Source organism: Oryctolagus cuniculus, chromosome 2 (genome assembly GCF_964237555.1).
Source record: "Oryctolagus cuniculus chromosome 2, mOryCun1.1, whole genome shotgun sequence".
Lineage (NCBI taxonomy): Eukaryota > Metazoa > Chordata > Mammalia > Lagomorpha > Leporidae > Oryctolagus > Oryctolagus cuniculus.
Window position 1 is genome coordinate 116471808 of NC_091433.1, and position 13637 is coordinate 116485444.

A 13637-nucleotide genomic window follows, 5' to 3' on the forward strand; every position below is an offset into this window, starting at 1 on the left:
CTTGGGCCCCTGCACCCACCTGGGAGACCCAGAAGACACTTCTGGCTTCAGTCTGGCCCAGCCCTGGTCAATGCAGCCATTCGGGGAGTGAAATAGCAGATGGAAGATTTCTCTCTGTCTCTCTAACTCTGATTTTCAAATAAATTTTTTAAAGTTTTTTTATTTATTTGAGAGGCAGTGTTATAGACAGAGAGAGGGAGAGACACAGAGAGAAAGGTCTTCCCAGGCACATTAGCAGGGAGCTGGATTGGAAGTAGAGCAGCCAGGACTCGAACTGGTGCCCATATGGGATGCTGGCATGGTAGCAGCTTTACCACTATGCCACAGTGCTGGCCCCTTGAAGGAACTTAAAAGAAAATTATTTGAAAAGCAGAGACACAGAGACAGACAGGTGAATATTTTCCACCTACTGGTTTATTTCCCAAAATGCCCACAACAGCTGGAGTTGGATCAGGCCAAAGTCAGGAGCCCAGAACTCCATTCAGGTCTTCCACACGGATGGCAGGAACCCAAGCACTGGGGTCTGCTGCCTCCTAGGGTGCACATTAGCAGGAAGCTGCAATCATAAGTGGACCAAGGCACTCGGGCTGCCCGAGTGGCATCTTAACGGCTGTTAACAGCCAAACACCACACCTGACCGAACTTTTGGGGAAGAAGTTTTTGGTGTAAAAGAGCAGACTCAGACAGAGACTGGCAGCAGGAGAGGAGAGTGGCCTTAGTTTCGGGTGTCCTGGCTGCTCGGCTTGGCTGACCCTCTCCACACTTTGGCTTCCATGAGTCCGAGCCACCCTGGCAGGTTGCCAAACCACAGGCTGAAGGATGATAGTGTGGGCTGTGGCCGGAGGTGGAGGTTCCCAAGGGCACCCTGGCTGTGAGCCGAGAACCTTAAGGGTGTTCGTGAAAGTGGCTGGGGTCTCCCCGGCTGCAGCATTTCCTGTGGCTTGGAGGGGTGCCCCTGGCATGGAAGACGGGCATCTTCTTCAGACAGGATGAATGCACATCACATCTCTCTTTCTCTGTTTCTCTCTCTCCTCCAGGCTTATATTTGGCACCCTTTACCCTGCGTATTATTCCTACAAGGCTGTGAAATCAAAGGACATTAAAGAATATGTAAGTAGCACTGTTTATCTTGGCAGGGGTGGTGATGCGGTGAGGGAGGGGTGGCTGGGAACAAAGTAATGGGAGGAGGGGACACCCTCCTTGCTGTGGACACCAGGAGCGGACAGCAGGGTCCCTCATCTGTCTTCTCGTGAGACTTCCCCGGTAGCCCCTCCCGTCTCGCCACCTCCAGTGACAAGGTGAGGAGAGAGAGAGGAAACAGCTCCTGGAGTCAGAGACCCTGGCTCCCACTACATGCTGTGAGTGACTTGACATGGCTCAGCCTTGGTTTCCTTGACTGAGAAATGCTCTGGAGACCGTATAAAGCACCAGAACGAGGGTACATCCCAGCCTCAAGGGCAAGTGCACAGGTCCAAGAGCCCAGCAGACCTGGCTCGAGCTCCTGGCTGTGCACCTCTGGCCCCATTCCGGGTCTGTGGATCCAGCACCCATTACTCAAGCCGCATAAGCTGTCTGAGGGCAGTGCCGGTCATCATCCTGTACCTGCTTGCTGTAACACTATGCTGAGGGCCGAGCGTGCGAGAAGGGGACCCAGAGCACTTGCTGGTTGAAGGACTGTGTTAGTTACTGTTGAATGATTGGTGTATCAGCCCTGGACACATTGGCATTCACCCTCAATTGACAAAGACCTGGAGTGGGTGGTGGGGGAAGGGGAATCCTTTCCCATGTGGGACACACACCCAGCTCAAGGTGCAAATGATGTGGGTTTTGGCCTCAAGAGACTAAGATGGACCATCTTGGCAATGCCATTTGATTGATGCAATGCTGGACAATGGATGGGTGACCACAATCCTTCTTCCTCTTTCATTTTTTAAAAAATTGCTTTTGAACATTTAAAAAGTTTTTGTTTGAAAGACAAAGAGACAGAGACAAACACACTTGAAGAGAAATCTCCTATTTGCTGGTCAGGCCTGGGCCAGACTGAAGCCACGAGCCTGGAACTAAATCTGAGTCCCCTATCCGCTGCTGCCTCCCTGGGTCGGCAGTAGCAGGAACCTGGAATTGGAAGCAGAGCTGGGACTTGAACCCAAGTACTCTCATGTGGGATATGGGAATCCCGAGTGGTGTCTTAACTTCTGTGCCAAATGCCACACCCCCCACCCCCAGCCACGAGTCACTTGGCAAGTTTGCCACAGTAAAGGGGAATTCAAAGTGAGCTTGGAAAGTCATTGTTTCCTTTCTTGGACTTCCCAGGAAGTGTCTGTGATAAAGCCAGCAACCTCCAGGTCAGCTCCAGCCAGGATTCACTCCCCGCTTTCCCAGTACCACTTGCCTGGGCTTGTGCATTGCTGCTCCTAGGCTGGGGCTGGGCCGGGGAGGGGGGGGGGCATTCTGGAGACCAGGTCCTGGCATGTGAGAAGCAATCTCAGCGTGTGCGTTATAAATAGCTGCTAGGTTGCAAGCATAGAACCTCCTGGTTCTCAAATGCCTTGGCACAGGGTAACGCATCTGGTAGCCTCTCGCAGCGCTGCTGCTCCCGGCCCCTTCCTGCCTGAGGCACTGGAAGCCGTGCCAGGGAATGAGGCCTTCCTGGGGTCACCGCGGTACAAGGTCTGAGCCTCTGATTTGCGAGGGCCGCAATTCAATTCTGCCGGCTCATCCGGGAGAGATCAAACCCTGGGAAATGGTTTTGCTGTGATGAAACTCACAGGAGCCTGGTTTCTGAGTACAATGGCAATTCATTAATTTGCAGTGAAAACTCTCACGGACCAGCGGAGCAGCTGTCTGTGTTGGCTGGGGAGCACATGCTTTTCCCGGGAGGGAGAGCTTGAGAGTTAAGAATAGAAGGTTCTGGCTAAAAAATCTAGCAGAAGAATGGAGCTGAGTAGGATCGGGGGAGAGCTGCTGCCTTTCTTTATGCCAGGACTCACTCAAGTATGCATGCACACACTCAAGTTTCTTTTTGGCTGACAAACCCATTTACCCGAGAGAGAGGCCTGAACTGTAGTCTCTTCCCTCCCCACCCAGCTCCACGCACACAGATTGTTGGCTGTGTCCTTTCACCATTAGTCCCCGTGTAATCTTTCAAGCCAGCTATCCCTCCTGCTTCTCTGTTGTACCCTCTTCACCGGGCTTCTCATCATTTTCCCTGGCGTGTTGCAATAGCCCCCCGTGTTTGTTATTTGATTGCTGCACGGATTGCCATGAACTCAGTGGCTTGAAACAACACGCAGTTATTTCTGGAGGTCACAGGTCTGGCAGGTGCTGCTGGGCTGCTTTCCCCGTGGTGGCCCTGGGGAAAGCGTGGCCTTGCCCCTTCCAGCTCCTGGAGGCTGCCCCAGGTCCTTGGCAGGCAGCCCTTCCACCTCCCGAGCCAGCAGCCTTACAGCTCTGACTGTGGTTCGTGCACAGCTGGGAAAGTTTCTCCACTTTGGAGGATTTGTGTGATTACACTGGGCCACTTGGATAATCCAGGAGAATCCCCCACATCGGAAGGTCCTTAACCCCATTGACCCTGTAAAGTCCAATTTGCCAAATGGGGATTAGGACGTGGACATCTCTGGGGAGCCGTTATCTTGCTTACGACGCCTCCCAGTGGGTTCCACCGACTCCCGCCCCTCATTTCCCACTGTCCTACACATGACACCCAGGAGCCTTTAAAAATGGGACCATTTATTGCCCTGCCCCTGGATCCCTCAGTGCCTGCTGCTCACCGCCTCCCACAGTGTCTCACTCCCTCTTGATCCCACTCCTTCCTGCTATGCTGCCACCTATCTGCAGGCTTCCAGGGCTGCAGGCCTCAGAACCTACGCTGGGCCTGGGGTGCAGCACGGCCAGCATCACTTGGAAGCTTGCTGGAAATAAGAATTGGTGTGTTTAGCAAGAGCCACGCTTTGTGCCGTTCGAAGCTTCTTAGCGTCTTTCCAAATTTACTACACGAGTCAAGGTTTTTGGATGAAAACATAGAAAGGAATTAAAAGGAGATCATAGACTTAACTGGAACACTGGATACTCAGAAACGCAGGAGGATCAGAGAAGGTGGTGGCGGTAAGAGCCGAGCTCACGCCGCAGGGAGGATCTCGTTAGGACGCTCCTGCCAGTGTCGCCATCGTGGACGCTGGCCGCCAGCTACCTGCGCCTTTAGAATACTCCCTGGAGATTCTAAGCCCTCCATGGGCACATCGGATTTTTCCAAGCCTAGAGAGCAGGCCGTGTCTCCCTCAAAGACGCTCAAGTCGAGAGATTCCCCTAACTTTCAGGGCTTTGGAAGCTGGGTAATCAGGGGACAAAAATAGCCATTACAGGTGCCTCTGGGCTGGTCAACACCTGCATCCACCCAGTCCCTATACCTGTATTTTGGGCTTGCAGCCAGCCTCCCGACAAGAATTCTGTAGAGCTCACGCACTTGTCTAGCCCAGGTTCCTTTAGTCCAGTGGACGTCCCGCGCCGCTCAGCAGTTTCCTCTTCCGGTTTTGACAGGATCCAGCCTTAGTGCTCCAGGGCCTGACCCATCCAGGGCACCAGCAGCTGCCCGACCCCATCGTCTGACCAGGGAAGAGAGAGCACATTAGAGTATAGTGAGTTAAAATATTTACACTTCAGGGGCCGGCGCCATGGCTCACTTGGCTAATCCTCCGCCTGCGGTGCTGGCATCCCATATGGGCACTGGGTTCTAGTCCCAGTTGCTCCTCTTCCAGTCCAGCTCTGTGCTATGGTCCAGGAGGGCAGTGAAGGATGGCCCAAGTGCTTGGGCCCCTGCACTCACATGGGGGACCGGGAAGAAGCACCTGGCTCCTGGCTTTGCATCGGCGCAGTGTCGGCTATAGCGGCCATTTGGGGAGTGAACCAAAGGAAGGAAGACCTTTCTCTCTGTCTCTCTTTCTCACTGTCTACAACTCTACCTGTCAAATAAATAAAAATAACATATATTTTTAAAATATTTAAAAATAAAAATATTTACACATCACACAGAGAGAAAGTAAATAAGCAGAGAGGCTACAGTCCATGTTCAGACAACTCGCCGTGTGTTTCTCACCGGCATTTATGTCTTTTGCTAAGAGAATATTTTTTCAAGGGGCAGCTCATGACTTTTGAGGTGGGTGTTTGGCCCACATTCCATATTGGAGTGCCTGCATTTGAGTCCTGGCTCCACTCCTGGCTCTAGCTTCCTGCTCATGCACCCTGCAAGGCAACAGGTGATGGGTGATTCCAGCCCTTGAGCCGCTGCCACTCATGTGGGAGGCCAGACCTGGATCAAGCTTCCAGCTCCTGGTCTGGCCTGGCCCTGCCCCAGCTGTTGTGGGCATTTGGGGAATAAGCCAGTAGGCAGGAGCTCTCTCTGTGTCTGTCTCTCTGTTTCTCAAATAAAATTAATTAATTTAAAAAATCATGACTCACACAAATATAAAATCAGCACATCCGCATTAATGAATGCGGGAACCAGTAAGGTGCTGAACAGTTCAAAGGAGACTCTAAAAAATGTGAGAGATGATGGATATGTTAATTTAGCTTGCTTTAATCATTTCACAATGTACATGTACCAAAATATCATATTGGGGGTGAGCATTTGGCCTCGTGATTCAGACACTCACATCCGTATCGGAGTGCCTGGGGTTGATAACCTGGCTCTACTCCCAACTTCAGCTTCCTGCTGCTTCTTACCCTGGGAGGCAGCAGTGAAACCCAAGCAGTAGGATTTCTGCCATCCATGTAGGAGACTGGATTGAATTCCCGCTTCCTGCTTCAGCTCCAGCTAAGGACTATCATAGACATTTGGGGAATGGACCAGTGGTTGGGATCTCTCCATGCCAACTCCCCCCCCCCCCATCTCTCTTTCTCTCTCTCATATCTCTTGCTCTCTTACCCCTCCCTCACTGCCTCTTTTTTTTTTTTTTTTTTTTTTTTGACAGGCAGAGTGGATAGTAAGAGAGAGACAGAGAGAAAGGTCTTCCTTTTGCCCTTGGTTCACCCTCCAATGGCCGCCACGGCTGGTGCGCTGCAGCCAGCACACCATGCTGATTCGAAGCCAGGAGCCAGGTGCTTCTCCTGGTCTCCCATGGGGTGCAGGGCCCAAGGACTTGGGCCATCCTCCACTGCACTCCCTGGCCACAGCAGAGAGCTGGCCTGGAAGAGGGGCAACCGGGACAGAATCTGGTGCCCTGACCGGGACTAGAACCCGATGTGCCGGCGCTGCAAGGCGGAGATTTAGCCTGTTGAGCCGTGGCGCCGGCCCCCTCACTGCCTCTTTCTTAAATATTTTATTTATTTATTTGAGAGGTAGAGTTACAGTGAGAGAGAAAGAGGTCTTTCATTCGCTGGTTTACTCCCCAATTGGCCGCAATGGCTAGAGCTGGGCCAATCCTAAGCCAGGAGCCAGGAGCTCCTTCCAGGACTCCCACACTGGTGCAGGGGCCCAAGCACTTGGGCCATCTTCTGCTTTCCCAGGCCATAGCAGGGAGCTGGATTGGTGGAGGAACAGCTGGGACTAGAACCAGCACCCATATGGGATGCCAGTGCCACAGGTGGAGAATTTAACCTACTGTGCCACAATGCCGCCCTCCACTGCCTTTTAAGTAAATAAATAGAAATTTTAAAAACATGAATACCATAAATATATACAATTTTTAATGTCAATTATACCTGGACAAAAAGAAAAAGAATTCAAAGAACAGGCAATTAGGAATGTTGAATCGTTAGTAGATTTAGAACTGATTTCTTGGGGATGTGGTGAGTTCATAATTGTCTCTCTACCAGACAAAATTCATTTGCATCTCTATAGATAAAACTATTTGCATTGTCATCTTTGAGAACTGCAAGGCAAGGCAGGGTAAGCCGGCTAGGACTGGAGTGTGATTAATTCCAGCAGGCTGCCCGTGCCTCTGGAGTCTGGTACTTTGCCCTCTGGTGATTAGGGTGGGATTATTGGCTTGATCTATGGGAGCTCCTTAAAGGGACAGAGTGTGAATTTGTTGCTTTGAATGTGAGAGGCGTGCTGAGCAAGTCTGTTGCTGTCTTTAAGAAATGGCTCTCTCTAGCCTTGGGGGCCACAGATGCCAGACCATTGAGAATGTAGAAAATGGGGTAGACGTTGTGGTGTAGTGAGTTAAACTGACGCCCACATCTCATATAATATGAGTGCCAGTTTGAGTCCCAGCTGCCCCACTTCCAACCTGGCCTCTTGCTAAGGGTCCTGGGAGGCAGCAGGTAATGGCTCAAGTACTTGGGTCTCTGCACCCGTATGAGAGACTTGGATGGAGCTCCTGGCTTTGGGCTGTTCCAACCTTGGCTATTGTGGACATCTAGAGAGTGAACCAGTGAACCAGTGGATGGAAGACCTCTCTCTCTCTCCTTCTCTCTCTCTTCCTCCCTCCCTCCCCCCATCTCTTCCCCTCTCCTCCTTTCCTCCTCTCTCCCTCTCTGTCTGTCTCATCTCTGTCTCTCTTTCAAGTAGATGATAATAAAAAATTTTAAAAACCAGAAAATAGGAAAATGTGATAGAGCTGAGGACAGTACAGATGCATCGCTTGCCGGTGCTGGTCCTGCCAGGCCTAGTGCGCTGCTTACGGCTCTGCCCGCATGACTGTCTCCCCTCCCCACACTGTGGACCACCCTGACCAGGTCTGCTCGCTACCCTCCACTCTGGAGCCTCCTGCTGTGGCTGAGGGTCACAGCTCCCCTCCTGTCTCCTCACCCCTGGGTCCGGAGGAATTCCCCGGGCATCCTGGTCACTTTCCATCCCACAGTTGCCCCGGACATGACCCCTCAAAGCCGTCATAGCCCCCCTCCTCCTAGGAAGGCCCACTCGGTCTCTCCATCCCCTGTCTTGCACAAAGGTATGGATTGAGTTCCTTGCATCTTGGAAAAAATCATTATCCTTTGATTTTTGTGAGGCACAATGCGGAAAACCATTTCCTGCCGATTTTAGATGAATATGGTTTCCATCTCTGAGTCACCAGCAGGTCAGGGCCGATGAGTCATTCTCGGATCCTGCTCTCTGCAGCGGAGCGTTTTAAAGTGAAGCAGGCGTGATGGAATCTTCTTCAACCCCCTCAGCCGTGACCCCCTTCTCTGGCCACAGCCCCGCCTCCCCGCTGTGTGTCAGTCTTGCCTTGCAGGCATCCGCTGGGCATCCTGCTGAGTGGTGGTCTCCTGGGCCCTGGGCTGCCCTCAGCTACACAGAGCACAGCCTTTACTCCCTAAATTGGCTCTGTCTTTACTTTCTTGTTGGCTTTGTTACCGGAGCCAGCTGGATCAGAGGTCCGTCTCCATACAAGAGATGTATTTCAGACATGAGACAGAGAGTAGCAGTAAGCAAGGAAGCAAAGTTTAATGAAAGGGGTACACCTGACCAGCCAGGCGGCATCTCAGCAAAGAACTGAGAACCCAGTCTGCATTCAGAGTGGAGTCTTTATGGATATGAGCCCTCCGCTTCTCCTCTTCGGGGACATTGCTGGGCGTGGAGCAGCGCTGCTGGGGCACCTGAGAGTCCCCTGGCCCAGGGCGGGGAAGGCTCCCCGAAGCTGCCCCTGGCAGAGGGCTGGGATCTTCCTAACAAGGTTGTCAGACATGGGCAAGGCTTGATGCCCGGATGCTGGTCTGCTTCCAAAGCCTGCTTCTATGTTTCTTCCCTCATTCAGCTGCACAAAATCCCTTGCCCGCCCCCTTTTTAAAAAGATTTACTTACTTGAGTACAAGGAGCCCAAGCACTTGGAACATCTTCTACTGCCTTTCCAGGCACATAAGCAGGGAACTGGGTTGCAAGTGGAACAGCCAGGACTGGAACTGGTGCCCATATGGGATGCTGACATCGCAGGTGGCAGCTTAAGCCCCTATGCCACAGTGCTGGCCCCCGACTTCCCATTTTTGTCCATCAGCCCCTCCCACACACATGGGCTAACATCTAACTTCCCATCTGCCGGTATGAGTGGCCCCACCATTGTCAGGCACTCGCTTCCGCAGGTGGCTTTCCTCCCATGCGTGCCCAGCTGTCTGCCCTGTAGGTGCCCACGGGGGACATCTGTGGCCTCTCAGACTGTCTAATTCTGTCTCCTTCTCAGAAAGCCATCAGGACTGTACTCCGCAGAGTCTCTTCCTTCCCAGCCGTTTGGAATCCATCCGCCCTTTCCCACTCACAATGCCCACATTCCAGCCCTGTCACTCACAACATGTGGTTCAGTGCTTGCCACCTGCCCAGCACCGTGTGGGGGTGCGAGGGGTGGAAGAAAGTGCAGGAGGAACCCCCTCAGGGAGCTCACATTCTGGTAGGACAAGCAGAGGAATGAGCAGGTACTTTTCAAAGCAGTATGGCAAGCGTGTGTGGCAGGGGAGGAGAAACAGAAGGGAAGGGTACTGACCTGAGCTACGGGTACTTCCTAGAGGGAGCGACGTTTAGGCTGGGGTCCCAGGGCTGTGATCTGGAGACTAATGGGGACTCTGTGTTCAGGGAAATGAAGGAGGTTTGTTATAGCTGGAGTGGAAAATGGGAGAGGGTGGGTGGGGAGGAGAGCTTTTTTTATTTTATTTTATTTTATTTTGTTTTGTTTATTTGAGAGGTAGAGTTTACAGAGAGAGAGAGAGATCTTCCATCCGCTGGTTCACTCCCCAAATGGCTGCAATGGCTGGAGCTGTGCCGATCCAAAGCCAGGAGCCAGGAGCTTCTTCTGGGTCTCCCACATGGGTGCAGGGGCCCAAGGACTTGGGCCATCTTCCATTGCTTTCCCAGGCCACAACAGAAACCTTGATCTGAAGAGGAGCAGCCGGGACATGAACCAGTGGCCATATGGGATGCAGGCACTGCTGACAGAGGCGTAGCCCACAGTGCTGGCTCCAGAGGGGAACTTTTGACGGAGATAATTACAGCCAGTTCATGCAAGCTTTGTAAGCCAGTTTAAGGAACTTGGGCTCTATCTGAACAACCATGAGGAACCATTGAATACTTTAAGCTAGGAAAGAGAATCAACCAATTTGGATTTAAGAAGATCTTGGGGCTGGCGCTGTGGCTCAGTGGGTTAAAGCCCCAGCCTGCAGCGCTGGCATCCCATTTGGGCGCTGGTTCGAGTCCTGGCTGCTCCACTTCTGATCCAGCTCTCTCCTATGGCCTGGGAAAGCAGTAGAAGATGGTCCAAGTGCTTGGGCCCCTGCACGCATGTGGGAGACCCAGAAGAAGCTCCTGGCTCCTGGCTTCAGATCAGCTCGGTGCTGGCCATTGTGGTCATTTGGGAAGTGAACCAGCAGATGATCTCTCTGTCTCACACTCTCTCTCACTCTCTCTCACACTCTACCTCTCTCTATCTTTCAAATAAATAAAATGAATCTTAAACAAAAAAAGATCTTGACTGGAATATGGAGGACCGATTAGGAAGGGGTCCGAGTTCCAAGAAGCAGCATAAGGGTGCAGCTGTATTCCAGACGGAAGATGTGGTGGCCTGGGATAAGGGACTGGCAGGGGGGACGGAGGAAAGAAGAAAGATTCAAGAGAAATCAGAGGGTGCAGGCAGCAGAACCTGATGGTTGGGTGCTCGTGGCAGGGGAGGAATGGGGCCCTGGTCTAGGATTAGAAGAGGATTGGAACAGGCAGCACAGTTGTGGTGTTGGGGGAGCTTTCAGATCCTGCTGAAGAAACCAAGCCAGTCATGTAAAAACCTGAAAAGGGTCCCTGGTGTTCCCTGGAAGAGTGGCACAGAGTGCGATCCTCAGGAGAGCAGCTCTGGTGTGGCAGCGAGGTACCGCCCCGAGCGAGAGTGGCTGCTCACGGAGAAGTTTGTGGCTAAGGATTCTATCAAGAAAAGAGATTTTAAAAAAATTGCTATTGTCATTGTCCTTTGTTTTCCTTGAAAATATTCAAGCCTGGTGTTAGGTTTTATGTCCGTCTTGAGTTAATGTCTGTGACAGGTGGAAGCGAAGTGCTCAGATGCCTCTTCCACGGTTGCTGTTATGTGTGGCTGTCCATTGCTTCCGACATCACTCGTGGTAAAGACTGTCTTTTCTCTGTTGAATTCCCTTCGTGCCTTTGTCCAAGATCGGAAGACTGTTTCTGTATGGGTCTATTTCTGGGCTTTATGCTCTGTTCCATTGATCTGTTGTCTATTCTTTCCCCAATACCACATCAGCTTTGTATCACTCTAATGAAATTCCTGTGACAGGCCAACTTGATAAAGGAAGAGGGTTTATTTTGGAAGTAATAGCCCAAGATCAGGCAGGCCCCACTGGCCCAGCCTCTGGGTATGGTGTTCCTGCTGGCAGACTCCTGAGATGGCGAGAGACAGAGGCACGCATGTCTGTCTGTCCGTCATGCATGTCTGTCTGTCCATCTCCTGAAAAGCCACCAAGATTCATCTTGAATCCTCCACATCGACAGCCTGATCCAAGCTGATCACGTCTCAAAAGCTGTCTCCCAAGCACCGTGATTGGATTAAGTTGCTGCCCTCTTAGACTTTATAGACTAAGCCCCTGAGTCCAAGGAGATAAATATTCAAACCACAGCACACATGATCTTTATTATGGTGGCTTTATAGGAAGTCTTGAAGTCAGGTAGTGTTAGTCTTCTGTTTTTGTTCTTCAATATTAGGTTAGCTATTCTGGGTCTTTTGGTTTCTATATAAACTTCACAATCATTTTACAGGTATACATAAAGTAACTTGTTGAGATATTGACTGGGATTGCCTTGAATTTGTAGATCAAGTTGAGAAGGACTTACATCCTCACAATGTTGGTTTTTGCTAACCATGGAAGTTAAATATCCATGTTTATTTAGATCTTCTTTGATTTATTTCATAAGAGTTTTGTAGTTTTCCATATGTAGATTTTTTAAAAAAAGATTTTATTTGTTATTTGAGAGGTAGAGTTACAGACAGTGAGAGAGAGAACAGAAAGGTTTTCCATCCACTGGTTCATTTCCCAGATGGTCGCAACGGCCGGAGCTGGGCTGATCCGAAGCCAGGAGCTTCTTCTGGCTCCCACATGAGTGAGGGGCCCAAGCACTTGGGCCATCTTCTGTTGCTTTCCCAGTCCATAGCAGAGAGCTGGATCAGAAGGGGAGCAGCTGGGACTCGAATCAGTGCCCATATGGGATGCCAGCTCTGCAGGCAGAGGATTAACCTACTGCGCCACAGTGCTGGCCCCCTGCATGTAGACTTTTAACCTACCTTATTAGATGTGTTCCCAAGTAATTCACCCTTCAGGAGTGCTAATGAAGTAGTATTTTTTAAAAAGAATCTATTTGTTTATTTGAAAGAGAGAAAAAGAGATCCCCCATCTGCTGGTTCACTCTTCAAATGGCTGTAATGGCCAGGGCTGGGCCAGGCTGAAGCCAGGAGCCAGGAGCTTCTTCTGGTTCTTCCACGTGCATGCAGGGGCCCAAGCACTTAGGCCATCCTCTGCTGCTTTCCCAGGCCATTAGCAGGGAGCTGGATCAGAAGTGGAGCAGCTGGGACAGGAACTGGCATCCGTATGAGATGCTACTGTTTCAGGGGTGGCTTTGCCTGCTGTGTCACAATGCTGGCCAGGCCAAAGCCAGGAGCCAGGAGATTCCTCTGGGTCTCCCACACAGGTACAGGGGCCCAAGCACTTGGGTCATCCTCCCCTGCTTTCCCAGGCGCATTAGCAGAGCGCTGGATTGGAAGTGGAGCAGCTGGGACTAGAACTGGTGCCCATATGGGATACCAGCACTGCAGGCAGAGGCTTAGCTTTCTATACCACAGTGCTGGCCCCAGTAGTAGTATTTTTTAAATTTCATCTTCTAATTGTTCATTGCTGACATATAGGAGAACAATAGACTTTTATTAACCTTTTATCCTGCAACCTTGCTGTCATCACTTATTAGTTCCAGGAGGGATTTTTTTGTCTATTCTTTGGGATTTTGGTGAAGAATGATGAAAACGCTGTTTCCTAAGCCTGTGTACCTTTTCTTTTGTTTCCTATTTTATTGAATTAGCTGGGAATTGTGTTATGATGTAGAAGTGTCAGCAGAGAATGTCTGTCTCATTCCTGATCCTAGGAGGAAAGCATGTATTTTCTCACTGTTAGGTATGATGCTAGTGGGAGGGATTTTTATAGGATTTTCTTTATCAAAGTGAATCGTTTCCCCTCCATGAGTGTTCCTACTTTGCCAAGAATTATTTATTTTTTAATCACAGATGGCTATTGGATTTGTTCATGATTGATTCACTTTCTTTAATAAATATGGACCTTTGCCATATTTTAAATTGGGTTATTTGTCCTTTTATTATTGGGTTGTAAGTGTTCTTTCTCTATTTGGATTTAAATACCTTATCAGAGACATGATTTGCTAATGTTTTCTGCCCCTTTGTGGGTTGTCTTTTTAACACTTTCTTGATTGTGTTCTTTGGGATATAAACGTTTTCAATTTAAAAAAAAAAAGAGAGGCCGGTGCCGCGGCTCACTAAGCTAATCCTCCTCCTGCGGCGCCAGCACACCGGGTTCTAGTCCCGGTCAGGGCGCCAGATTCTGTCCCGGTTGCCCCTCTTCCAGGCCAGCTCTCTGCTGTGGCCCGGGAGTGCAGTGGAGGATGGCCCAAGTGCTTGGGCCCTGTACCCGCATGGGAGACCAGGAGAAGCACC

At 50.7% G+C, this 13637-nt stretch overlaps 1 protein-coding gene across 5 annotated transcripts in view; it reads left to right on the top strand.

The window, feature by feature from the left end:
• Positions 1 to 13637, top strand: part of REEP1 (receptor accessory protein 1) — a 128889-nt gene that overhangs the window by 58130 nt on the left and 57122 nt on the right. For all 5 annotated transcript variants that reach the window (XM_008254156.4, XM_017340317.3, XM_070068838.1 and 2 more), the window contains exon 2: positions 1038 to 1110. In XM_008254156.4, coding sequence (XP_008252378.1) covers positions 1038 to 1110 — 73 coding nt within the window. The remainder of the gene's footprint in view (positions 1 to 1037; positions 1111 to 13637) is intronic.